The 25,565-nt window shown below is 46.4% G+C and overlaps 1 protein-coding gene and 1 pseudogene across 1 annotated transcript in view; both read right to left on the bottom strand.

The window, feature by feature from the left end:
• Nucleotides 1-8,552: 8,552 nt before the first annotated feature.
• Nucleotides 8,553-12,139, bottom strand: LOC149337700 (uncharacterized; annotated as a pseudogene).
• A 953-nt stretch (nt 12,140-13,092) lies between these two features.
• Nucleotides 13,093-25,565, bottom strand: part of LOC149337696 (uncharacterized) — a 327,912-nt gene continuing 315,439 nt past the window's right edge. The window contains exon 7 of the mRNA XM_089554495.1: nt 13,093-13,492. Within this exon, the coding sequence (XP_089410621.1) occupies nt 13,469-13,492 (24 nt within the window). The 3' untranslated portion in view covers nt 13,093-13,468. The remainder of the gene's footprint in view (nt 13,493-25,565) is intronic.

The following is a 25,565-nucleotide window of genomic DNA, read 5'->3' as shown; positions in this document are numbered from 1 at the left end:
ACTTGCGAAAGGGGTTCAGACCGGTGACTATGTACCTTCAGTTGCATCTGCTTTAAAGTGCAGTTGAGGTGTCCACAAAGAATTCGAGATCTTTGAGTTACTGCGTCTCTCCTTTGTTCAAAAACCTCTGCTTCAAAACACATGCTTTCGAATTCCTCCTCTTAAGCAGACTTAAGTGCCCTCAGAATGCTCGACGGCAAGAAGTACGAGGTGTCAGCAGACAATGCGGCTCCCGAAAGATGTGGCGAGGGAGTAGTGCGCGAAACCCGATCTGAGGCTCTCTGAAAAAGAACGAAGTTGGCTTTACAGGGGTATTACACACCAGCGGAATCTCCTTTGGCGCTTCATCGCTTTGACGAAGCAACAGGAGTGTGCGCTGTGCTGTTGAAAATTTTCTTCTAGAAACCCAGCGACTCCCATGCTGATTTTTATTATTATTATTATTATTTGTATTTATTTTTATATTTCTGACGTTCAAAAATTTATTTCATTATTTTTTTCGCCCTCTTTAAGTCAGTGCGAAATTGAACCATTGCATGCATTGCGTTCGAATTTGCACAAAAAGCCCTCGTCCCGTCTTCGATCTCCCAACTAACAGGTCCCCTGTCGTTGCGTCGTCCAGTCTGTCAGCCTATACCCTATTACTACTCCCTTTCCTCTATAAGTACTCCTCTTTCCATCAGTTCACCGCCTGTCTCTTGGCCACTCCCCCGTAGTGGGTATGTGCCATTTTATTTGAGGCCAACCAACATTCTATTCTTGCTATGTGGAGAGGAGGTCGGCCTGCCTGGCCTGGTGTGTAGACGCGTGTGCGTATGGGCTCCGGCCATTTTTCATTTTTGACCAACTTTTTCCCGCTTCTGCTGCCAAGTTCATAGGCCTGCTGACTCCACCCGCCTAACGGCCCCACGAGTTTGACAAGCACTTGCGTTGAGAGGACTGCGTGCCATTGAGCCGTCTGCCCCGCACACTACGCAGCTACACAGCGGCTGTTCTGGGAAGCTCCCACCACCCCCGCAGAGGAAACTAAAGAAAGCAACCTTTGAAGATGAGGTTGTTCACCAGCGGAACGACGAAGATCCTCCACTGACCATGCCGCATGCAGACGCTGCACCCGCTACAGCTATTCCGCGCACAAACACGAACTCGACCATGAAGCGATCGGGCTTCAGAATGACTGCGCCAAACATAAAAGCCTCGGCGACGCGAACAACCAACGATCCACGTATCTGACGAGGCCGTGACCCGACGCCGAAGAGGACGTGCAACGCAAGAGCCAGGACATCCGATATGCAAGTGGCTATCGACGGCCGGAAAGTTATCGCTCAAGTAAACACGGCCGCTGAGTATTCGGTGATGAATAGAACATTCGCCGCCCAATTGACGAAAGTAGTGACTGCTTAGAACAGCCAAAAAAATCGCACCGCAGGCCACCTGATTACACAAGTGGGCCGATGCACTGGGCAAGTGACCGCCCTCACCTTTACTGTGACCTTCCTTGTACTATAACAATTTTCCTACCACTCGTACTGGTCTTAGATTTCCTTAATGAGCATCACACGAGTATCGACCTGCGTTTCAAGCTCATCACAATGTCGACGGTCGTAGCCGCCTCTTCGCTTACAGCCACAGAGCAGCATGTTGCCCTTAGTGTCCTTGATGAACAAGTGAGTGTTCCATCCCGATCAAGCGTTATGGTCACCCTAGGCGCCACCGATTACAAGAACAAGGATGCTCTCATCGAGGCGAACCGGGAGTTGCTTCTAGAGCGAGGAATTGGCATCGCAAGAGGCATTTGACATTTCCGCAATGGCCAAGCTGAAGAGCTGCTCTCAAACTTAAGCGAACAATACTGGCACGTTCACGAAGGAACGACGGAGAGCGCGAAGCCCCGTGGCCCCCGCTGTGGAGAGTACGCCGTTGTCGAAGAGGTGCGTGTTGAGGTCTATGAGGCGAGGAGCTTGCATGTCGACTGTTAGATTAAAGAAGCTCAGGAAGTATGCGCCCACGATAGCTTGAGAGACGTCAGTGATAATGAAGACCCAGTGAAACGTGCGGCGCAATCCCAGGTTAAGCGTAAGGGACCATTGGCCGTACATGAGAATGGGGGAGTTCTTGGTCGCTTGAAGCGGGGAGGTCTGGTTGTTACGACAGCGATCTGCCCAAGAGGCCGCTATGACGCTGACCTGTGCTCCCGGAATGACCAGGAAGCGAGCGCCAGTGATCTTCTCCAATACATAAAATAGCCGGCATGCCCGTTCACCAGCACTACTTGCGCCGTCAGAGGCCGGTGTCAGCATTTCCCGGCCAGGAGCACGGCTGGGTGCATTTGTCAGCAGAGCTGCAGAAGGTACGGTGGTAGCAACATACAACCGAGGGCATGGTGTCGGACCGCGTGTCAGATGGCTGGGGCTCTCAAGAACGCGAACGTGGCGGGGAGCGGCGGCGTGAGCGGAAATTCAGCGGCAAACGGCGCGGTAAGGACGCGAGGACATCGAACCGCCTGACACCTACTTACATATCAACGCGTGTCGATCACACATAAAAAGTTCGCGCCCTACACTGCCGTACAAATCTGTTTTCTGACTCTTGCCTGACAAAAACTATAACGGACTGGAACCACCTTCCCCCCTCCATTGCCTATATTCAAGATCCTGTGGCATTCAAAGACGCGCTGAAAATTTTTTTGACTGTCTAACCTGCTTATTTCATGATCACAAAATGAACAAGGCAGGGGAAAAGCTCAGGTTGCTTGAGCCAAGCTTTCGACAAGGGGACTTGTCTTCGTCTCGGCAAAGCGTTCATCATTGGAAGGGATTAAATAGGGCCTTCGCTCCGATGAGGAAGGCCCCGAGGGTGCGGAAGGAAACTGGTGTGAGAGGGGATGCGTGTCAGGAAGGGGCCTTAGGTGAATCTTGATTCGTTAGGCTGCAATAGTGGAAAAACATATCCCGGGGGTGTGTAACGAACAAAGGCTTTGAAGGGGCTGCGACGGGGGTTGGCGCTGGGTGGACCTGAAAAACTCAGATAAGAGGATTAGTCAGCGTGATACAGAGAAATGAGAACAAGGGAAACAAAATAGGCTGGCACTGGAAGGAGAAAGAAAGGGGGGGCATTTCCAAGGAAGGACAAGGCAGGGGGGTGGGGGGGTGGGGAATGGCTCGAGTTCAGAGAAAGCCAAAAGGTGGGGGCGGAGGGGGTAACAGGAATGTCACGGTTTCCGAGAACTGGTAGTAGGGGATAAGGAGAAAGAAAGAAAGAAAAAAAAGGTGAACAAAGGGAGAGGGTGAGAAGGCCGGAAATGTGGTGGAAAATATGACACGTGGGAAGGGTGCAAAGAGCGATAATATACTTATGCGAGGTTCTAGGAAATGGTCTGACCACGTGCGAGACATTTGTTAATTTAAAATTATGCTAACCCTGGAATGTACCTGAGAGATTCCAGGTTTCCTCTGGACATGTTAATCCCTGTTGGTTGCAGTGTTTTAAATTTGTGGATTGGGAATGCTTCTCTGTATTTTGTGTCCCTAGTCGATTTGAAGCCTGACTGAAGAATGAACAATTTGAGTTCGTCTAATTTGTGATGGCGTTGATTAAAATGGGTCGGCACTGCCTTCTGTTCATTCCGTGTTGTGTCATCCCGGTTCCCGTTTAATTTGACACTCATTGTTTGCCCGGTTTCTTCGATATATTGTTTCTGGCAGAAGGAGCACTGGAGCATGTAGATATATTGGACGATGTGCAGTCAAAACTGGTCTTTATATCGAAACTGAAATTGCTTGCCGTACTTTTAACCGTAGTGTCGCTTTGTAAATGTTTGCATGTCTTGCATCTAGGTCGAGAGCATTTAGTTACTGTCGGTGGTGGTTTCTTACCGAACCTAGCATGCACCAGGATGTCCTTCAGGTTTGTGTTGCGTTTGTATGTTACCCTTGGTGCGTCGGGAAATATTTTCTTGAGACGGTCGTTACCAGTTAAAATGGGGAGGTATTTCCGCAGGATATTGTTTATGTTTGGAAGCGCGTTTGAGTATTTCGTTATAAGTGCAGGAGGTCGTTGACTGTTAGCTTTTGTTCGTTTTTTAAGAACTACATCTCGTTTCAAGGTGGTTGCTCGTTGGAACGCATTATTAAGGGTTGTCTGTGGATGGTTTCTGGTGATTAGTGTGTTTTTTAGCGAGTGGAGGTGTTTCAGGTAGTCGTCGTCGTCGCTACATATGCTTCTTAGTCTCGTTGCCTGTCCTACGAATATATCTTGTTTGCAGTGTCTTGGATGATGGCTAGTGAAATCTAAGTATTGTTTTCGGTCAGTAGGCTTCCTGTAAAGTGTGGTTTTGAGCTTGCTTTTTTCTAAATGGACAGTGGTGTCAAGGAAATTGACTTGCGTTTTCGAGGAGTTGAAGGCGAATTTAATGCTGGAGTGGCATGAATTGAAATGTGTGACGAATGCCTTCAGGGTCTCAGCCTCATGCTCACATATCATGAAAATGTCGCCTATGTAACGCAGGTATATAAGTTGTTTTTTAGAAATGAATTTAGAAGTTTAGATTCTAGTAGCCCCATAAAAATGTTCGCGTAGGTGGGTGCGAAGGGAGTGCCCATGCTTGTTCGAAATACTTGAAGGTAGTAAGAAGAATTGAATTCATACTAATTCAAGTAGCGTGAGGCACACTTCAGTTTCGTGCGGGTGAGGACTTTGAGTTAGAAGTTTTGAGAGTGCGTCGATACCTTCATTTATGCCAATATTTGTGTACAAAGCGGCGACGTCAAGTGTGACAAGTATGCTATCTGCTGGGATAATGGAAGCGTCATTCAGAGACTCTATTATGCGGAGAAAGTGCGGTGTATCCTCGACAAAGGAAGGGAGGTGGGGGGGAATATCTGCAAGATAGTTGTTCAGGAAAATTGATAAGTTCTCTGTGGGCGTGTTATTCTTTGAAACGATAGGTCTGCCGGGTATATTTGCGGTAAACAAGTCTTCTGCGGAAACCCTATGGATTTCGGGAAGTAGGCAAAAGCGTCCTGCCTATTTGTTTAGCGGATTTAAGAAGTGGTAGTCGGACTGCGTGATTAGTTCCCTTGATAATAAGTTTGCCAGTCTGTTCAGAATCAATTTGGAGAACTCTGAAGTGGGATCTGAATCTAATTTCCTATAATGACAAGGTTTGTTGAGTTGCCCAAAAGCTTCTTTTTTGTATTTCACGGCAGGCAGGATAACTATGCTACCTCCTTTGTCTGCAGGCTTAATGACTATATCGGTTCTAGAAGCTAAGTGTTTCAGAGTAGCCTGTTGCGTTAGGGTAACGTTTCTGCGTTTTCGAGCTTGCTTTGTTTGGTCTATAATTTCTTTCGAGACAGATTTAATGTAAAGTCTAATTCGGGACTCTGCTGCGCTTCCGGCGTGCACGTGCTTTCGGCTTTGAGAGGGATGGGATTAAGGCTGGTTACTTCAGTAGGGTGAGCACGTGTTGACCACGTGTTACAGGAAAGAGCTAGGTTACTAATCGGAGTGTTCATTTTTTCGACAATGAATTCCTTAATTCGCAATCTTCGCGCAAATTCTGTGAGATTTCTGTGAAGTTCATACTCGTTAAAGTTATTGTTAGTTGGACAAAATGTAAGGCCATGCTTCAGAATCCGTTTGTCGCGATCACTTAGTGATTTGGAAATATCGACAATGTTGCTGTCAGTGTCCTGCGGCGGAAAAGGCTTATCTTTTGTCAGTATCGAAACTGGCGGGCGGTTGTAAACTGTCGAGATGTATTCGCATCTAGCGGAAATTTATCTCTAATTTGTTTACGCTGCTGTTTATCGTGAAGCTTGCGTTCCTTTCTGGCTACATAATCTGCTAGTGCCTGGCTTTCGTCCGAATTTATTTCTATCTTGCTAAATTGATCATCGAGGGAATTTAACTGCTCTTGGCAATGTTCTTTTAAAATAGCTATGAATGAAAGGGATGCGTCATTTGAATCCTTTTCCCATCGAGCGAGGAGTTCACGCCTGAGCGCACCGAGGGAGCACCTAACATTAACTCGAAGTCCTTTGGGTACTGTCCTGTGCTGCGAGTAGGATTTGTAAGTGTGTAGGTGGAATCGGTAGTTAGTTTGTTTAGTGACTAGTTTTCTGGCGACCAGGAAAATTCGTCTTTTGGGTTGGAGGCGATTGGTGCTGCCATATGTAAGTCATCTGCGCTTGTGCCAAGTGGACCTCTTGACGGGTGTTGTGTGTTTAGGGGACTTCTGCTTGGGGGTGCTATCGGTGTCGAGGTCCGCGTCGGTGACAATCTGGGTACTAGTGTGCGTCACTAGTCGCGTAGGTGTCTGTGTGAAGTGGTGGCTTTGTTGTTAAGTGGCTACTTTCGGTGGGATTCCTACGTGTTGTTCCGCTGGTGTGGGATGCACGGTTACCGTCTGTGTGCCAGCGTCGCGAGTCTCTGGAGTGAACAGTGTGGAGGTGTCCTGGGTCCTAGCGGGGGGAGGCTGTGTTCGTTCCTGGGTGTTGTCGCTTTTGTGGCTGGTCTGTTGTTGAGTGTTGGCCAGAGTGGGAGAGGGAGCATGAGTGGGCTGTAGCGTCCGCTTAAATGTGTTTCTCAGCCGGTACTTTATGTTGTCTGCCATTACTTGGACGCCAAAAAAATTAGGGTGAAGTCCATCTCTGGCCAGGAGTGCCTCAGGGTCATGATGGATCTGAGCGTGGTGGATGATTTCAACGTCTTTTTGGTAATGTTCCATGTCCAGCAAAAAACTGTTGAGCTTAAACGAGTCCTGTGCGTGAGCTGCTAGATGGCGGGATTGTGGCAGAAACTATCCACAGACAACCCTTAATAATGCGTTCCAACGAGCAACCACCTTGAAACGAGATGTAGTTCTTAAAAAACGAACAAAAGCTAACAGTCAACGACCTCCTGCACTTATAACGAAATACTCAAACGCGCTTCCAAACATAAACAATATCCTGCGGAAATACCACCCCATTTTAACTGGTAACGACCGTCTCAAGAAAATATTTCCCGACGCACCAAGGGTAACATACAGACGCAACACAAACCTGAAGGACATCCTGGTGCATGCTAGGCTCGGTAAGAAACCACCACCGAAAGTAACTAAATGCTCTCGACCTAGATGCAAGACATGCAAACATTTACAAAGCGACACTACGGTTAAAAGTACGGCAAGCAATTTCAGTTACGATATAAAGACCAGTTTTGACTGCACATCGTCCAATATATCTACATGCCCCAGTGCTCCTTCTGCCAGAAACAATATATCGGAGAAACCGGGCAAACAATGAGTGCCACATTAACAGAAAACGGGCACCGGGCTGACACAACACGGAATGAACAGAAGGCAGTGTCGACCCATTTTAATCAACGCCATCACAAATTAGACGAACTCAAATTGTTCATTCTTCAGTCAGGCTTCAAATCGAGTAGGGACAGAAAATACAGAGAAGCATTCCTAATCCACAAATTTAAAACACTGCAACCAACAGGGATTAACATGTCCAGAGGAAACCTGGAATCTCTCAGGTACATTCCAGGGTTAGCATAATTTTAAATTAACAAATGTCTCGCACGTGGTCAGACCATTTCCTAGAACCTCGCATAAGTATATTATCGCTCTTTGCACCCTTCCCACGTGTCATATCTTCCACCACATTTCCGGCCTTCTCACCCTCTCCCTTTGTTCACTTTTTTTTCTTTCTTTCTTTCTCCTTATCCCCTACTACCAGTTCTCGGAAACCGTGACATTCCTGTTACCCCCTCCGCCCCCACCTTTTGGCTTTCTCTGAACTCGAGCCATTCCCCACCCCCCCACCCCCCTGCCTTGTCCTTCCTTGGAAATGCCCCCCCTTTCTTTCTCCTTCCAGTGCCAGCCTATTTTGTTTCCCTTGTTCTCATTTCCCTGTACCACGCTGACTAATCATCCTATCTGAGTTTTTCAGGTCCACCCGGCGCCAACCCCCTTCGCAGCCCCTTCAAAGCCTTTGTTCATTACACACCCCCGGGATATGTTTTTCCACTATTGCAGCCTAACGAATCAAGATTCACCTAAGGCCCCTTCCTGACACGCATCCCCTCTGACACCAGTTTCCTTCCCCACCCTCTGGGCCTTCCTCATCGGAGCGAAGGCCCTATTTAATCCCTGCCAATGATGAACGCTTTGCCCAGACGAAGACAATTCCCCTTGTCGAAAGGTTGGCTCAAGCAACCTGAGGTTTTCCCCTCCCTTGTTCATTTTGTGATCGCCAAGGATCATCTACTACCCCCTTTCTCTACCATGGACTGCTTATTTCATGTTTTTTCTTTTCACTTCTTTGCTGTGTCTGGAGCATTTTGTTTCGTTTCTTAAGCCCCGCAACATATGTTTCAGGTTTTATTTATTTCCAACTAGTGCAGGCAGCAGTGCTGTCCAAGCGGGAGTGCCTGTACGAGTGGTCTTTATCTCTTTTTTTTTTCAAATTGTTTTGTTGAAATTCTGTTCAACCCCTGTACCCACCCCCTCTGTAACGCCTCCTAGGCCTTGAGGGTAAATAAATAAATAAATAAGAGCGTCAAGTCGGCATTAGATGCTGAGAAGCTGGGAGTTTGCGGTAGTATTGGAGGCCGAGTGGCCACAGAGTTGACATTGGGGAGGCGAGACTAGACCGCAACACGCTCAGCCAGTTCAACGACCTGTCTAATGAAACATCACCCACAGCTGCGAGGATGGGGACCATGTGTTGGGGTAGACGCTGAAGGAACAACTCATGCACAATGGGAGCGTGATGAGCAGCGGAGTCTCCAAGAAGCTGCAGCATGCGACGGGGGAGCGGCGAAGGGCGGCTGTCACCAAGCTCTGTAGCGCTGAGAAGCTGCTGGAGTTTGCTGCGCTTGGACGCTGACTTGCGGTCGATGATAGCGGCCTTCAACGTGTCGAAGGCTCGGGCCGAGTCCGGAGAGGTGATGATGTCCGCTGTGTCCTCAGCGACGTCAGGAGGCAGGGACGACACGAGGTGGAGGAACTTGGTCTCCTGGCTGGTGATACGTCGCAGCTAGAAATGCGCCTCAACATGCAGGAGCCATGCGCGGGGGCTATTGGGCCAAAATCGCGGCAGGCTGATTGGCTGGAACGCGGCCACCGAAGCACCGAGAGGCTGAGCGTTCTGGGACGGGTCGCCGCCGCTAAGAAGGGTGGATAGCCACGGGGAGCCATGTAGGAAGATGGGGTCTCGTGTTCGAAGCCGGGTCACCAAATCTGTCAGAGCTACGGCGAGGAACAACTAGACTCCGACAGCGTTGAGGTTGGAAGCATTTTTTTAATTGTGCTTCTCGCGCCGCGGCGGCCTAGCACAACTTCCTAATTTTTTACTGCACCGCGTGCCATGGCCTGTGAGCCCACCGCGGCGCTAGAAGCGCTACACTTTCTTCGACGGACTTTACGACGTTCGCTGCGCCTTTGCTATCTCCGATCCAGTCCTAGAAGATTCACTTAAGAAAGATCAAAAGCACATCTTCGACATAAACCCAGCCCTACCCAAAGACAAACAAGACCAGATCCGCAATGTGCTTGGAAACCACATTGAGTGCTTCTTGTCATCGCCGAAGGTTGCAGAGAAGCCGACTGCCAAGCATCGCATTGAAACCGAGCAGCACACCCGACATCTCCAGCAAAGCCTCTACTGTGTGTCGCGCCGAGAACGACAAACCAACCGGCACCAAATGGAAGAAAACCTTCGCGACGACGTCGTCGTCGAGTCATCGAAGAGCCCCTGGGCGGCACCGGTTGTTCTTGCGAGGAAAAATCGCTGGACTTCGATTCTGGGTCGATCACTACGGCTTCGACAACATAACAAAGAAGGACGTACGCCCCCTTCCCCTAAGCTACGCCACATAGGACTGGCTTTGCAACGCCAAGTATATTTCATTGATGGAACTATAGAGGGGCTACTGGCAAACTGAGGCCGATGAAAGAGATCGCGAGGGGACCGAGTTCATTACTGCGGATGGCCTCTTGAGTTGAAGGTGATGTCAATGTGACGAAAATGATGACAATATGACGACAATGCGGCCACCCTTCTGGGACCCATCAGGTACAGCTCTTTTGTACAGCAGCAACGCTCGGTCTGCCACTTAAAACGCCTCATCGTATAACTGGAGGGCAAGCTTCCCTAACCCGCTGCCTCGTTAAAGTGAGGGTTGTCTTCATTCTGTGTACCGGTTGATCTCCTCAGGAAGGACTTCGTACCAATGAAAACAGCCTACCTCCTTGTTGTACCTGCCAGTCTTCGCGGAGAATTTCTACAGTGTTCACACGACGAGCCGATATCCGGACATCTCGGGTTTTCTCGCACCCTCCGCCGCATTCATGACGAGATTACTGGCGTCAACTATCTCTCGTGTTAGATGATCTCGGTGACAAAAAGAACACACGTTTTGGAAAAGATGGGAGAACATTTCTTCTTGCGCTTGCTGCAGTTGCGACAATGAAGAACCATATTGTTTGAAGTGTCACCTTTTTCCATATCTCCGGCATGCTCCAGCAACAGCACTTTCAAACATCGGCCACTCTGGCCCAAGTACACTTTTCCACACGACAGGGGGATTTTGTACACTGTGCCCACTTTGCAAGCGACGTACGGTGATTTGTGTTTCAGAGAACAACCGCCATTTCTTTTCTTTGCGCCCTGCTCCGCCTCAGCTTCAATCGCACGGCATAACGTTGACAGTTTTTTGGGAGCCGGAAACGTGACACGAATGTCATACCTGCCAGAAACTTTTTAATGCCATGTGAAAGTCGATGTGCGTACGGTACAATCACGGGTTTGCTGTGTTCGTCTTGTCTTTTTTCCCCTGGCCCTTTACCCAGCGAATAACCTTATCGCTGGCTCTGCCGATCACGTGACGTGGATATCCGCTGTTACCCAGTCTTTCCACCTCATACTCGACACTTTCTTTGATGCGATGGTGGCAAGACTTTGATGCAGCTGACTTTAAAAATGAGACCGCGATTCCATCCTTGATGATCTTCGAATGTGCTGACGCAAAATTGAACAAGCCTTTCGCGGAACGCGGGCGGTAACTACAACAAAGATGGAGAAAAATGTTCTCCCGTCTTTTCCAAAACGTGTGTCCTTTTTCATCTCCGAGATCGTGGAACGCGAGTGATAGTTTAAACCTATCATATCGCGGAAACTGGGCATATATGTGTTAGTGACCCTTCGGATGGTTTGTCTAGTAGAGAGATAAGTTTTTTGAAACACCGATTGAAAACAGCGAGTTAATCTTTTCCTGCACATCGATCGGCACGTGGCCGGTGATTACTCTGGGTTTGTGTTGGTTTTTGTTGTGCATATATAGAAGCTTCTGAATAAAAGTTCCTGTAGTTGCGAGCAAGCGCTCTGTCCCCTGTGTGTCGTTGTTTGTTAGCGCCTGGATTTTTTATGACGAATGTATATCAACTAGCTCAGCTTTCTGCCCTGTTCAAACTTTGCATAGCTGTGAATGATTACTGCAACGGAAAACTGCCATGCCCCACTAAGCACGGGACGCCTTTTATGGCCTGCAGGACCAATGTGGTCTATCGAATTCCGCTATCTTGCGGAAAATGCTATATCGGCCACACTGGCCGTTGTATCAACGTTCGCCTCATGGAGCACAAGAATCTGGCAGCTGCTATATTAGGCTCTGGACACTTGGCGGCGCACTGCGAACGATGTAAACATATCGAAGTAAATTATACCCCTTTGTTTGAGCAGACACGTGTGACATATGTAAGTGGAGACCAGAAGGAGAGGGAGGTATTGGAAGTCTTTCTTATTCACATGGAAAGGCAATCGTATGTGAGCAAGCGAAACGTCTATCTTTGTACTAAAGAATTGAAGTTCCTTGGTCGGGAAGTGCCTTTACACCTGCGATTTCAATGCTGATTTTTTTGCTTCTGATTGTCACCTATAAAATCGTGGTATATCTCGGGAATAAAGTCAGTGTATGTGTAGCGCCGGTGTTGTCTTCTTCTAACCTGCCGTACCTGTTTTTAGCGCTACTACTATGTCCTCTCTTATATCGTCTTCGTCTACAACACCGCAGTGCAGGAGACCACCCGGATGACGCCATTTCAGCTCGTACCTGGCAGGGAGGCCCCGACGACGCTTGGCGCCATTCTTCTTAACGTTACGGAATAGGGTAATGTCAACGTCGCCGCCTACCTTCAAAGCACAGAAGAAGCCCGAAGGCTTGCTCGAGTACGGGTGAAAGACAAGCTACAGACCGACCACAGACGCTACAGCCTACGAAGATGCAACGCGGATTCCAAGCCAAGAGACCGACACTTTGGACGCCCATTCTTCGCCGTGGATTGACTGAAAAACATTCGCGTCCCTTCGTCGACGAAGAGTTCCGCTTATTTCTTGGATCCAAACGGCGCAAGAAAAATGCGATGAGTTGTGTACCATTGTCGCACTGTTTAGAGGGCAAGTATTGAAAAGGGAACCTTGAAATTGACGAAAAGATGCAATTTGGGCGAGTCCGCAGCGATTCACGGTGAAACAGCACGCGAAGATGGAAAACACAAAGGAAAGACAGGTAAGACAAGCGCTGACTTGCAACCGATTTTTTGTTCAGAGAAACGTTATTTATAACTTTAAGTTAATGTCCCGTGTGTTCATATACTGGGTGGTGTCCGCCAGCGAATAAACTAGTTTGCACAACACATTTTCAAAATGGATGGAGCCGACCACGCTTATAACGGGGCTTTCCAGGCATCCTTTTATACAAAGCACTGCTATAGCGGTCGGAGTGGTGCAGAAGCATGGCCACCCACTAAAAGTGCCAGTTGCACCGGACACATCTTAACAGTAAGTAATAATTCCACGGTTCGGCGTGAGTGAAACTTTTATTGCCTAAAAGAAACAAAGTGACCCAACGACGCCAAACAAAACACAGAAGTATGATGATGGTTCAACGAGCTCAACTTTTTACAGAACAAAGGAAAATACAACCACGCTAACACAGAGCGCTAACTTCCAGCTGGGTTTAAGGGTGATGAGGCTCACAAGACGTGAGCCTCATCAATGACACACAAAGAAACGAAATACCGTATCGGTATGAGCAGTCGCAATCAGATCCACAAAACTCATTCATCGCAATAGCCTTGCCATGTCAACTTCTTTCTCAGACTACGACAAAGACACAATGCTGATAAACCTTCCGGCCCCGGAGTATTTGTTTTGTGCGTTGTTTGGAACTAATTGCGGTTGCTCATACCAATATGTTATTTTTCTTTGTCATTGATGACTCTCCCGTCTTGTGTACAAAAAGATCACCTTCTACCATTAAAACAAGTTGTGTAAGTTTGCGCTCTGTGTTGGTGCTGTTGTTTCGTCTCCTATCCCATAAATAGTTAAGTGCGTTTCACCATCACGAACAACCTACTAGGCCCAACTCTCGCCATTTTGACAGAAGTAAGGTCCACGAGGTGTGCTGCCGCTCTTCACGTCAGTTCAGGGCCGGTCACCTGCAAAGAAAAAAATCAACGGACGGTTACGAGATGGTAGCGGAAATGATCCTCTCTTAGCTGACAAATTATCGCGTAGAAGTGAAGAAAAATCAGAGCTGTTTTATTGTTCAAGATGCCCAAGTACAGCATCCGCCTCACATTCCGGAAGTACAGCGCTCTTTGTAAAAGCTGCATTCTTTATTTCTTATACGTCGGTGCAAGAAGTTAGTTTTGGTTGAGGGTACAGCGCTCGTTCGTAGAAGTGCAGGGAGGTGCATCTCCACCAGTTGACCATGTAGCTTGAGTCCAGCTGAGCATTCCAGCCGGGCCATGGCATTTCAGCGACACTGATTGGTGCATGATTTCACCGTATTCAACCAGCCGAGGTGATCTTCATCATGTTCTTGACACTGATCGCGAAGACATTTATATATATTTGAGGTTATATATCTGTTGCGCTGACACCTGAGGTAAATGCTGGTAGGTTGCTCCGGTGTGTGCAACCGGCGTGGGCATGACCGGTGGCTACCCGGCGGAGGCCCGTGCATACGCCGCCGAAGCTACTGTTTTAAGCGTCAAGCTAATAGATACTTGCAGGCGTCCAACTTGCGGCATGTAGTGAGAAGTGAGATGTGCTGCCAGTGGGACTCGCACCAATACAGGGACCCTACCCACACCCATCTCCGTTTTCCAAATATGCCAGCCATCATTTTACAGAATTTTGCAACTTGTTTAAAGCATTGACTTAATATTGACCATATATAAAAACATTTATAACAATATACACTTCAAAGCAGCGAACTATTGAAAGAAAGATGATAGATGCAACGTTAAGAGACCGGAAGTGGGCAGACCGAGTGGTGAAACAAACGTGGGCTAATACCGTCCTTGTCTAAATGATTATTAAGAAGTTGGCATCGGAAGGCATATAATGCGAAGGAAAGATAACCGCTCGTCCTTAATGCTAATGGAGTCGATTCCAAGAGAGGGCAAAAGTAGCAGGGCGCGGAAGAAGGTTATGTGGAAGGATTAGATTAACAAGTTTGCGTGGATACAGTGGCCGCAGCTGGCAAAAGTCAGGGTTAACAGGAAAGACACGGGAGAGGGATTTGCCTTAGAGTGGGCGTAGCGTAGTCAGGGTGATGACGGTGATGATGAAGACTTCAAAGCAATCATTCAGTGCACATTTAACTGCTACCATAGCTTTCTACTAACAGGATTGACCGTTTTATTTAATCAGTCTTAGCAGCATAATTCTCCTTTGGCGGAAACCTTTGAATGATATAGGTTAAGTGGGCGTGCGCAAAAGCCACCACCGTGCCATGAGTACACACCCGGCTCTCACCTCTTCCTGCTTTCAGTTTTATGCGTTTGCAGCAGCCTTCTTTCTTAGCAAAATGCCGGGGTATCCGTGAGTAGTTTTGCACGTGTGAAGCCTACTCCCACTAGGAACAACCGTCAGTAAAAATGCATGTTCTAATTACGAGCCCCCAGCCATAATCAACATCGACATTCCAGAAGCTACTACCACCCTACACCCACTTTCACCTTATAAGAGCCTGTATTTCTATGTGTATACGCGTGGGAAGCTTCTGCCCTCGCAAACCTACCTGCGGTCGGTGAACCTTTTGGCCGGTATAAATGCATCTCTCCACTACAAGCCTCCCCCAACCGCTTACCCCTTACGCACCTCTAGCCTCCAGAGGATCACGCAGGACCGGAGCGATCAAGGGATGGCGAAATCTAACTAAACTTCGCAATAGGAAGCTAATTAGCGTAAAAGCGTCAAAAAACTAGAAATGCTAACGAATTTTCACTTAACGTACCGTTTGTGAGGTTCGCGATAACTGAAAAATCCGGATGTTTAGGTAAAATTCATCAATCAATGTATAAGCCTCAGCCCGGGCCGGGCATGACGAGAACTCTTATAACGAGCATGTCGCTAAGACCGGCCCGTAAGCTCTGGCGAGTACGTTCGCAGTACTATTGTTCGACCTCACTGCTTCCGCTTAAAGCACAAAAAAGCGTCATAAGATGCCGCGCTGACCGTTTCTAGTGCTTGATTGAATAACACCAAGATGACACATGGATACTTCTGTCTTCACTGCTCGCTTCTAGCAGGCAGTTTTCCAACTTACTCGGAAACTAAGCGAGTTTGTTGACAAGTGTTGATTAATGCTACCTCCCCGAAATGAAAACGAGGGGAAATCGGTTGAAGAAGACCGGCACCTTCTGTGGAGCGCCTACGCTACTTTTGGCATGGTAGTATATTGCGAAACCGCTTTTATAGGTAGTAATAATTTAATTCGCAGTTTTGCGAAAACTGCTGGCCCAAATTGCCACAAAGTTCGTTTCAAAGCGGAAGCCTTGAGATTCCTGTGGGAGCGCTTTAAGACCACGGTGGTGTAGTTTGCGCTCCAGATGGGTATATGTAGAGACAATTGGTGCACATCTCTTACAGGAAGCGCAGAAAGTATAGGGTAGAAGGTGGGCACAGAAATTACTCGGCTTGCTTCTGACTATGACTAAATATTCCGAAGCGTGCCGCTATAACTCCTTAATTGCTTTTGCATAGCGCTGTTTCGTCAACGCTCTTTGTTTCCTCAATCGCCAGCAAGCATCCTCGCCGAAAGAGCACTGCCACGCAGCAAGAGTCGGTTCGAAGCACTGTCTAGTGAAACAAAGAATGTACCTAGATAATAGTACGGTCGATGTCATCTGTGTTCAGCTAACCGTCAACGCTATCTTCCATGCACAGGAAGCTCACCTGAAACTTTACCTCTGGCAGCGGTAAGACGTCATGAAAATGGTTAGTCACTGCAAGAAAATTCCTACAGAACAAATGATATAACTGGGTGCTTGACTATTCAAAATATTTGTAGTAAATCCTACTCAGTGGTTTACAGTATAATATGTGGTTTGAAAGAAGGCTACACAGCTCTTAACGAACCGTCTTGGTTCGATAAAAAATTGGTCCTAGTGCGGGGTTCGACACCGGGACCACTATCTCCGAAGAAGCTGAAAGTCCTACTATATCCGATTCCTTCATTTGAAGCTCATACAGTTTACAAGAGCATAAAGATAGTGGATTCACCGTGAACAGCTAAAACCTTTTATAGGACGCAAACTCTATGTACGTGTCACATAGATACAAATCTTAAAAACACGCTCAGAATGACTCTGCAAATCGAATGGCAGTACTTTGAAGACGCTTAGACTGGTCATTTTTTAGAAAAAAAAGAGAGATAGACATTTGTACGGCTGGCTTCAGAATAAGACCTCAAATCTGGTGTATATAGATTATGAAGTTTACGGGGATACAGTGGTCGCAACTGGCAAATTACAGGGTTAATTGGAGAGACATGGGAGAGGCCTTGGCCCCGCAGTGGGTGTAGACAGGTTGACGATGACGATGATGATGATGTGGTGCATATGTATAGCTTACTTTGTCCGACCTTAAAACTTTGATTGCAAAAAAAAAATTTCCTTCATGAATTATTATAAGAGGAAAAGACTGATGGAAAAGACCGCCAAGATAAACAGTTCTGGATAAAATTTCTCCTGCCAAAAATAACCGTGTGGAACGGTACACCGGTGCTCGTTCGAGTACTATGAACTCCAATAGGGCCAATAAGTGGGATTTCAACGCACGCTAAACTGTTCTTTTTATTTCGTTGTACATAGCACAAAAAAAATTATGGTGCGTATGCGCGCAGTCGCCTTTTTGCGGGCACATGAAGAAAATGGCACAAAATTAGTCCCATGGTCCTGCAAAAATTTACCTGCCTTATTTCCAATTCTGGTGATTCGTGCTCCGGCGGATTCAAGGGTGCATGTTACCATGGCATCCCGTGCTCTTCTAGCCTCTTTTCTTGTAGTGCCCACGGTAGAAGGTTCTTTGTCGAAAGCAGTAGGGCAAACGATTTAAACCGAATACGCTTGCTTTCTCTTGTAATCCACTCCGTTACTTTTATAAAATTCTGCGAAAGTACTGTACTTCTTCGCGAATGCAAGAATTTCTTGTAATATCTGTTGGTGGGGAATTGTTACCACGGAGGCTGTGCACTTCGTCTTTGCGCAATACCAGGCAATGTGATTAGTACGCCAAGATCCTGGCACATCTCTTCAAATCGCAATAGCAGCGGTCTGGTAGCTTGCGGTTTGTTGTTAAAGAATATTCTAGATGGGCGCTTTGTGACTATAGGGTAACATAGATGTTTCTGCAGCGATAGGAGCATTGAATGTACGATCATGTGAGAATGGCTTTTCTTTCTGTAAGTGATGGTTCGGTGCTCTCTACATAAAGGCTGTTCATAGGTGACGTCCTGTATGCACCAGTAAAAAGACGCAAAACTAAGTTATGTACTGGATCTGCTCTGTTAAGATCCGATGGTAGCACTGACCCATGAACTATACATGCATAATCTAAGGTAGATCCCACTACATAGTGATAAATTTGTAAAAGATATGTCCTATTGGAATTCCAGAGTTTTCGGATGGTACCTTAAGTATGTTCAATGAACAGGAGGCTTTCTTTTTGAGAGCGTTAATGTAAGGTATGAATGTTGGGTTTTTACCAAAAGTAATGTCTAGAAATTTTACTTCATTTTTTTTGTAGGTAGTTTGGTTTTCTTCACATGTAATGAGGGGTCGGATTGTAGGCCTGGTTTTAGGGAGAACAGAACACCCACTCTTTTCTGTGTAGAAGACTGGAATCAAATTATGCCTGCCCGTGTTCATAGGTTGTTTATTCTCAACTGTATTTGTCTCTCGCAGGTTGCTATGTTGCAGGACATGCAGGGTATATCAAGATCATCGACATTGGCTAAATACATAATGTATTGTTTTGCTTATGGAATTAATTTTTAGTGCAGAGTATTTTGCTTAAATACACCCCTGAGGAACCCCGTTCTATTGAACGAAGTGTGTGGTATGCTCCCTCCAGGTCGGAAAATATGCCTAGGCTGTCTTGTTTGCGTAATAATGTTTCACGCGGAGTATCTTCAAGGCGGACTTGATGGTCAGTTGTGGGCATGCTTTTTTAAATCTACATTGATGAATGTCAAGGAGTTCACGTGATTGAAAGACAAAATTCAGTCTTATACTCAAAACTCTTCCAAGGGATTTACCTAGGCAACTCCCCAGGGCTTATCGGTCTATAACTTTTTTGGGCGATTAGTGGCTTTTAAGGTTTAAGAAACGGTACAATAGCAGCTTTCCTCCAATCGGTCTTTCGACTCCCAAATGAGGCGCTTGAAATACTTTCTCATGTTGCGAACACTGATTTTACCAGCTATATTGCTGTTTTGATAACATGCTTTCAGTGTTTTTCTAAATTTGCGTTTTACATGCATAAACTCTCGTGTTAATTGATAAACTTCTCTTCCCGTACTTCTTATTCTTACGAATAAATTGCTCTATGCAGTTGGTTACGACATTGGAAAAGAAATTCCACAATTTATCAGTGCTTGCCTGTGAATCATAGAAGTACACGAAATCATGAAAAGAAGTTTCAAGCTAGTCTAGGACACTCACATCATCTTGAACAGGGTGAGCTCACGGGCTAGTTGGTTATTCATAATAATTTTTTCAACAGCGCATGCTACACAAGGACACAAGACGAGGAAACACACACACGAGCGCTGAACTGCAACTTTATTTGAGAAAAGGCGCCGACCCCTACATATATACCCTCAAGGAACCGCCCACTAGGGAAAACCTAAAATCACTGCACGTGTCAAGCCACAAGCAAGAAAAAATATTCAAGAGTTAAGCATACAATACAAGGGTGACCAAGACCGCAAAAAAGAAGAAAGATTACAAGAAGCAGCGAGAAGAAATTATTTCACTTGCCCTTTTTTTGCGTAACAAACAGTGGGCAGAAATCGTTTTTAAAAGTGGTAAAAGCACAAATCGCGGTAACTAAGCATGATGACCGAGGTAAAAAAACATCTGAAGTGCATGAGGGCCAACAACTAACACGGCTAAAAAAATGGTCACAAATGAGATGTAAAAAGTACTAACACGAAGACTAAAAGAGATAAAACAGAGGTACAAAAAGGAGGGTAAAAGGAAAAGTAAAAACGAAGGAAGAACTACCGGAAAAAACCAGGTCAAAATCACATAAAACCAGACAGGAACGCTATCTCTTTGTTTGACAGAGAAACAGAAGGCGTACTAACGCATTCACTCTTGAGGTTACAAATCTTGGCTGCTTCTATTATTTCGCGAGTCAGCTGGTAGGGGCATTTCTTCAGAATGGTTGTTCTTTTGAACATAGGGGTGCATTGTTCATTAGAACCTAGTTTAAGTTTGCAATTCTTGCAGTGCACTGGCAAGTTCCTGAGTGATGAACCAGATAGATCCCTACGATGTTCCATTAATCTTTCATTAATACATCGGCCCGTTTGGCCGATGTACAGTCGTGAGCAAAAGTGGAGAGATCGGCGCTTCGGCGGCGGGAGCAGTTGCGGGGCCGCCCCACGGCGCTGCTATCTCGCCGCGCTCGCTCGCTGCGAGAGTGCCTCGAGTGACGACAAACTTCCCCCTCGCTCTCGCGCGGGCAAGCGAGAGCGACGGGGAAGCGAGGGGGGTTCACCAGCAGAGTAGCCGAAATCCGCACTAGGAATTTATCAGTCGTGATAAACACCCGCGTGAGAGCGAGGGGGAAGTTTGTCGTCACTTGAGGCACTCTCGCAGCGAGCGAGCGCGGCGAGATAGCAGCGCCGTGGGGCGGCCCCGCAACTGCTCCCGCCGCCGAAGCGCCGATCTCTCCACTTTTGCTCACGACTGTACGCCTTCCCACAAGAAAGAGGGATCGAGTAGACTACACCCTCAGCGCACGTGACCAAGGGATCTCTGTGCCGCGTGGTACAACCGGAGTTAGTTTTTGTCTTTGCATTGATTCTCCGGCACAGTCTGGAAAGGCGCTGGGGGGCCGTGAAAACGACATCAACACCTGCCTTTTTTCCTATTTTTTAAGGTTATGCGATATTGTGTGCATATATTGTACATATATATTGTGTGCAAATATTGTACAGTCTACTCTGAACAACGCCTTAACAAAAACATGCAAGCATAAGCTAGAAGAAAGCTTTTCAGCTCAGTTGTGCAGGCTGGCGAACTCAGGTTATCCACAAGAAGTACAGGCGCCCAAATCTTTAGCTGGCGTGCGCGAGCGGCGACTTTTCTGAGCGTCAGCGCCATATGACGGAGCGAAGATGGAAATAGGATGAGGCTAAGCGCATGCTCACAAAGCACGCTCAGCTGGGGCCGTCGTCTGCCAGGCTGTTCCTTCTTAAGGACGTCACCCCTTATTATCGCGTTTCGACGAGCAGGCAGCGTGAGTAGACGAATGGTTTTGCTCGCATTTTGCGTTCCGAAGAACAGCGTTGTAGCAACCAAGCGAGGAAATAAAACTGAAAGATATGCCGAACACGCCCAATCATGCGATAAGCCGGAGAACACGGGTCGTCATCATTATGAATGGAGAACATGGACCATTATCGTTATGAAAGGGTTATCACTAGCTCAGGCAACAGTCTGCAAGTCTTTTTCTTTTGTTTTCCTGATGAGGCAGCGAGGAGCATCTTCGATCCGACCTTCGTCCCAGTAGGCACGACTGACTCTGCCCACTGAAGTCCCAGCCACTCCAGTTGCTTTAGCATCTCCTTCTGTGATGAGCCGCCCAATGACATCCCTATAATTCGGAGTCTTGTCGCTTGACATACACGAAGTGGTATCTTGATAACTGTTCTGAACTGCTGCGAGCACGGCTGCAGAGCAGCTTCACTTCAGTTTCACAGCGGCCTTTTGTTTTGTCGCCAAGCTGAAGCATAAAGCACGCAGATTGTTGATAAGCGCCCTTCGTGCAGATGAAAAAAAAAAAAAAAGCTTTCGCGTCAGCAAGTAACACATGAACGATCCATGTTCTCTGGCTTATCGCATGATTGGGAGTGTTCGGCCTATCTTTCAGTTTTATTTCCTCGCTTGGTTGCTACAACGCTGTTCTTCGGAACGTAAAATGCGAGCAAAACCATTCGTCTACTCACGCTGCCTGCTCGTCGAAACGCGATAATCAGGGGTGACGTCCTTAAGAAGGAATAGCCTGGCAGACGACGGGCCCAGCCTAGCGTGCTTTGTGAGCATGCGCTTAGCCTCATCCTATTTCCAACTTCGCCCCGTCATATGGCGCTGACGCACAGAAAAGTCGCCGCTCGCGCACGCCAGTTAAAGATTTGGGCGCCTGTACTCACTTCTGTGGCGAAAAAGATGTTCCGAAGCATTCAGCGCACGAATACTAACGCTTCAGCCGACGTTCGGCAGCGAAATAAAAAGGTCGCCGTTGTTCCATATATGCACACAATATCGCATAACCTTAAAAAAAATAGGAAAAAAGGCAGGTGTTGATGTCGTTTTCACGGCCCCCCAGCGCCTTTCCAGACTGTGCCGGAGAATCAATGCAAAGACAAAAACTAACTCCGGTTGTACCACGCGGCACAGAGATCCCTTGGTCACGTGCGCTGAGGGTGTAGTCTACTCGATCCCTCTTTCTTGTGGGAAGGCGTACATCGGCCAAACAGGCCGATGTATTAATGAAAGATTAATGGAACATCGTAGGGATCTAACTGGTTCATCACTCAGGAACTTGCCAGTGCACTGCAAGAATTGCAAACTTAAACTGGGTTCTAATGAACAATGTACCCCTATGTTCAAAAGAACAACCATTCTGAAGAAATGCCCCTACCAGCTGACTCGCGAAATAATAGAAGCAGCCAAGATTTGTAACCTCAAGAGTGAATGCGTTAGTACGCCTTCTGTTTCTCTGTCAAACAAAGAGATAGCGTTCCTGTCTGGTTTTATGTGATTTTGACCTGGTTTTTTCCGGTAGTTCTTCCTTCGTTTTTACTTTTGCTTTTACCCTCCTTTTTGTACCTCTGTTTTATCTCTTTTAGTCTTCGTGTTAGCACTTTTTACATCTCATTTGTGACCACTTTTTTTAGCCGTGTTAGTTGTTGGCCCTCATGCACTTCAGATGTTTTTTTTACCTCGGTCATCATGCTTAGTTACCGCGATTTGTGCTTTTACCACTTTTAAAAACGATTTCTGCCCACTGTTTGTTACGCAAAAAAAGGGCAAGTGAAATAATTTCTTCTCGCTGCTTCTTGTAATCTTTCTTCTTTTTTGCGGTCTTGGTCACCCTTGTATTGTATGCTTAACTCTTGAATATTTTTTCTTGCTTGTGGCTTGACACGTGCAGTGATTTTAGGTTTTCCCTAGTGGGCGGTTCCTTGAGGGTATATATGTAGGGGTCGGCGCCTTTTCTCAAATAAAGTTGCAGTTCAGCGCTCGTGTGTGTGTTTCCTCGTCTTGTGTCCTTGTGTAGCATGCGCTGTTGAAAAAAATTATCAAATCATCTGCGAACTGAAAATTCCATAACAGTCTTTTTGCGTTGCCCGGAGAGATGGATGCACACATACTGGAAGTAACTATTGCTATTCGATTATCTGATATTCCGTCTTCAACATGACAGACTGTCAGAAGGCTTATCAAGCCGTGTGACACTGAAATTAGGTCAAGGACACATAAAGTCGTTTCACACAATCTTATGTGCTCATTGAATACCTGCACTAAATTATAAGACAACGCCAAGTCTAAAAGCTATTCACAGCTAGCCATATCCGTCTCCCAGGGTGAACATGAGCTCCAATTAATTGTTTGTAAATTGAAGTCGCTTTAGAGTATTATATTGTCTGCCTCTCGAACATCGTTTTCTATGAATTCCCCCAGGCTGGCGATTACTGCAGGGGAAGAATTTTTGGCCCAATACACCCCTCTAATGTAAACTGTCCCATCCATTACCTTTACTTGAATCCGTACTGCTTCTAGATTGTGTGACTGCTCAGGGGCACTGCACAAAATGCTTTGCTTAACTAGTAGGGATACACCACCTCCGCTTCCTGCTCGCTCCCTTCTGAATGCTTTATCATCGGTTGGTACAAACCTGCGTATGTTATATTCTCATGCAACCATGTCTCTGTTATGAAAATAACGTCACGTTCATGCTCCATGACTACGACTTCTAGAGCATCAGTTTTGCTTATTATACTGCGAGCATTTACATTTATTATCTTCAAACCATCCTCTTTTTTTTTGTGCTCGCGTCAGTTGCCGCTTTCAGCCGCGCTCGTAATTTGGTACCGCTCATTTTTTTATTCGTCCCAACCACACAACATATTATTCATTTTTAGTTTGCCAAAAACAAGTGTGGCCTTGCGGCCTTCTTGTCTTTCCTCTGCACACGAGCTCCAAAGTTTCCTCCTAATTTCCACTACTCGCATAGACTCATCATCATCATCATCCTGACTACACCCACTGCAGGGCAAAGGCCTCTCCTATGTCTCTCCAATTAACCCTCTCTTTTGTCAGTTGCCACCACTGTATCTCCACAAACTTCTTAATCTCATCCGCCCACCTAACTTTCTGCCGTCCCCTGCTACGCTTGCTTTCTCTTAGAATCCACTCCGTTACCCTTAAGGACCAGCGGTTATCTTGCCTTCGCATTACATGCTCTGCCCAAGCCCATTTCTTCCTCTTGATTTCAACTAAGATGTCATTAACCCGCGTTTGTTCCCTCACCCACTCCGCCCTCTTCCGATCCCTTAACGTCACACCTATCATTTTTCTTTACATAGCTCGCTGCGTTGTTCTTAACTTAAGCTGAACCCTCTTTGTTAGCATAGACTAATCCTCAGTAATGCTGATTTCAGAGTCTTTAAGCTTAGTACAATTGCTCAAAACTTTTATTTTACCCCTAAAGTCTGCTACCCAGACAATAATGGGGCGGTTTTTTCCAGTTGCTCTGTTGCCAAGCCTGTGAATTCTATCAATGGAGCTTACACCTACTTTGAGGATGGCACTTCAAATATCTTCATTCACTTTCTTCATCAATATCACCTCAGTTTCATGCCCGTCACGCCGCGGAGCAGTTAGTTTTCCCGGAGACAGGAGTCTATTCCTGGGAGTCTGAAGAGACTATTTCATTGTCCATTTGTGCAGACACTAGTTGAAAATGTTTGCTTCTCAGCTATATTTTTGTATTTTAGAAATCAGTGGGTACAATGTGATGAACTAAAAACTGCAGCAAAGCGTTTCCCTAATTTGTCTGCCTTTATACTTGTTGCCTTATACTTGTACCAGCTGTTCTCAAAAGAGGAATTGTGAACGACGAGAAACTGCCATTTATTTTCGAACCTGCTCCCAACTTTTTTTCCATATGAGCTGGCTGTAACAACTTTGCCATGATGCTTCCTTGGCGCTACGATGGACCTACCAAGCTTTAGTTTTTTTTTTTTAATTTACGTGGTTCTCCTATGTCGGGAGGCTGCGAAATATATCCCACGCTTTGTTCTGTCTTTTTTTGCTTCCTTGCAGAACTATATCCACCGTACTTTGTGGTTTTGCTGCAGCTAAGATGCAAAGTGTGAAATTTTTACTTATCTTCACAATGTTAAGATTCTCTCAAGGCATTTTATTTCTAAAGCGGCTTCTATTCTAAAAACTTGCCAGCCTGCTAAACGAAGGTTCCAACGTCGCGGTTTTGTTGGGATGATTTGTGTTGGTGATGTTGAACTAATTAGTACCGGAAAGTGATAGCTGCCGTATGGGTGGTTGGTGACGACCCATTTAAAATCGTTGAAAACAGATGGTGAAGAGAAAGAAAATTAAACAGCTGATTTTCCCCGAAGATAGGGAGCAGAATGTACTTTCACCAGAGCTTAGCATATACTACTGCTAAAAGTAAGATCTATAATTTGACCTCTGGTATCTGTTTTTTTCACTTGCCTAGAAAGAAGAATGCCAATCAAAAGCGCCAAATACCAGATGAGGGTCTGGTAGTTTCGCTAAAAGGTTTTCTAGCTCTATATTTGTAACTGTCAGGTGTGGTCCGGCGTATACAGAGCACACTGTAATAGTTTTATATGTAAATAGAGTGGCTGGTACAGACTCTAATTTAGGTGTTTCATTTCACGGGCCGCTATTTTACTTTGTACGATGATGACTACCCCTCCCGACAGCCTGTTTGAATGAT

This window comes from Amblyomma mixtum, chromosome 7 (genome assembly GCF_055824585.1).
Source record: "Amblyomma mixtum isolate Tamu chromosome 7, ASM5582458v1, whole genome shotgun sequence".
In the NCBI taxonomy this organism is placed as follows: domain Eukaryota; kingdom Metazoa; phylum Arthropoda; class Arachnida; order Ixodida; family Ixodidae; genus Amblyomma; species Amblyomma mixtum.
The sequence above is the reverse complement of the archived record's forward strand: the minus strand, read 5'-3'. Positions and strand labels throughout refer to the sequence as shown.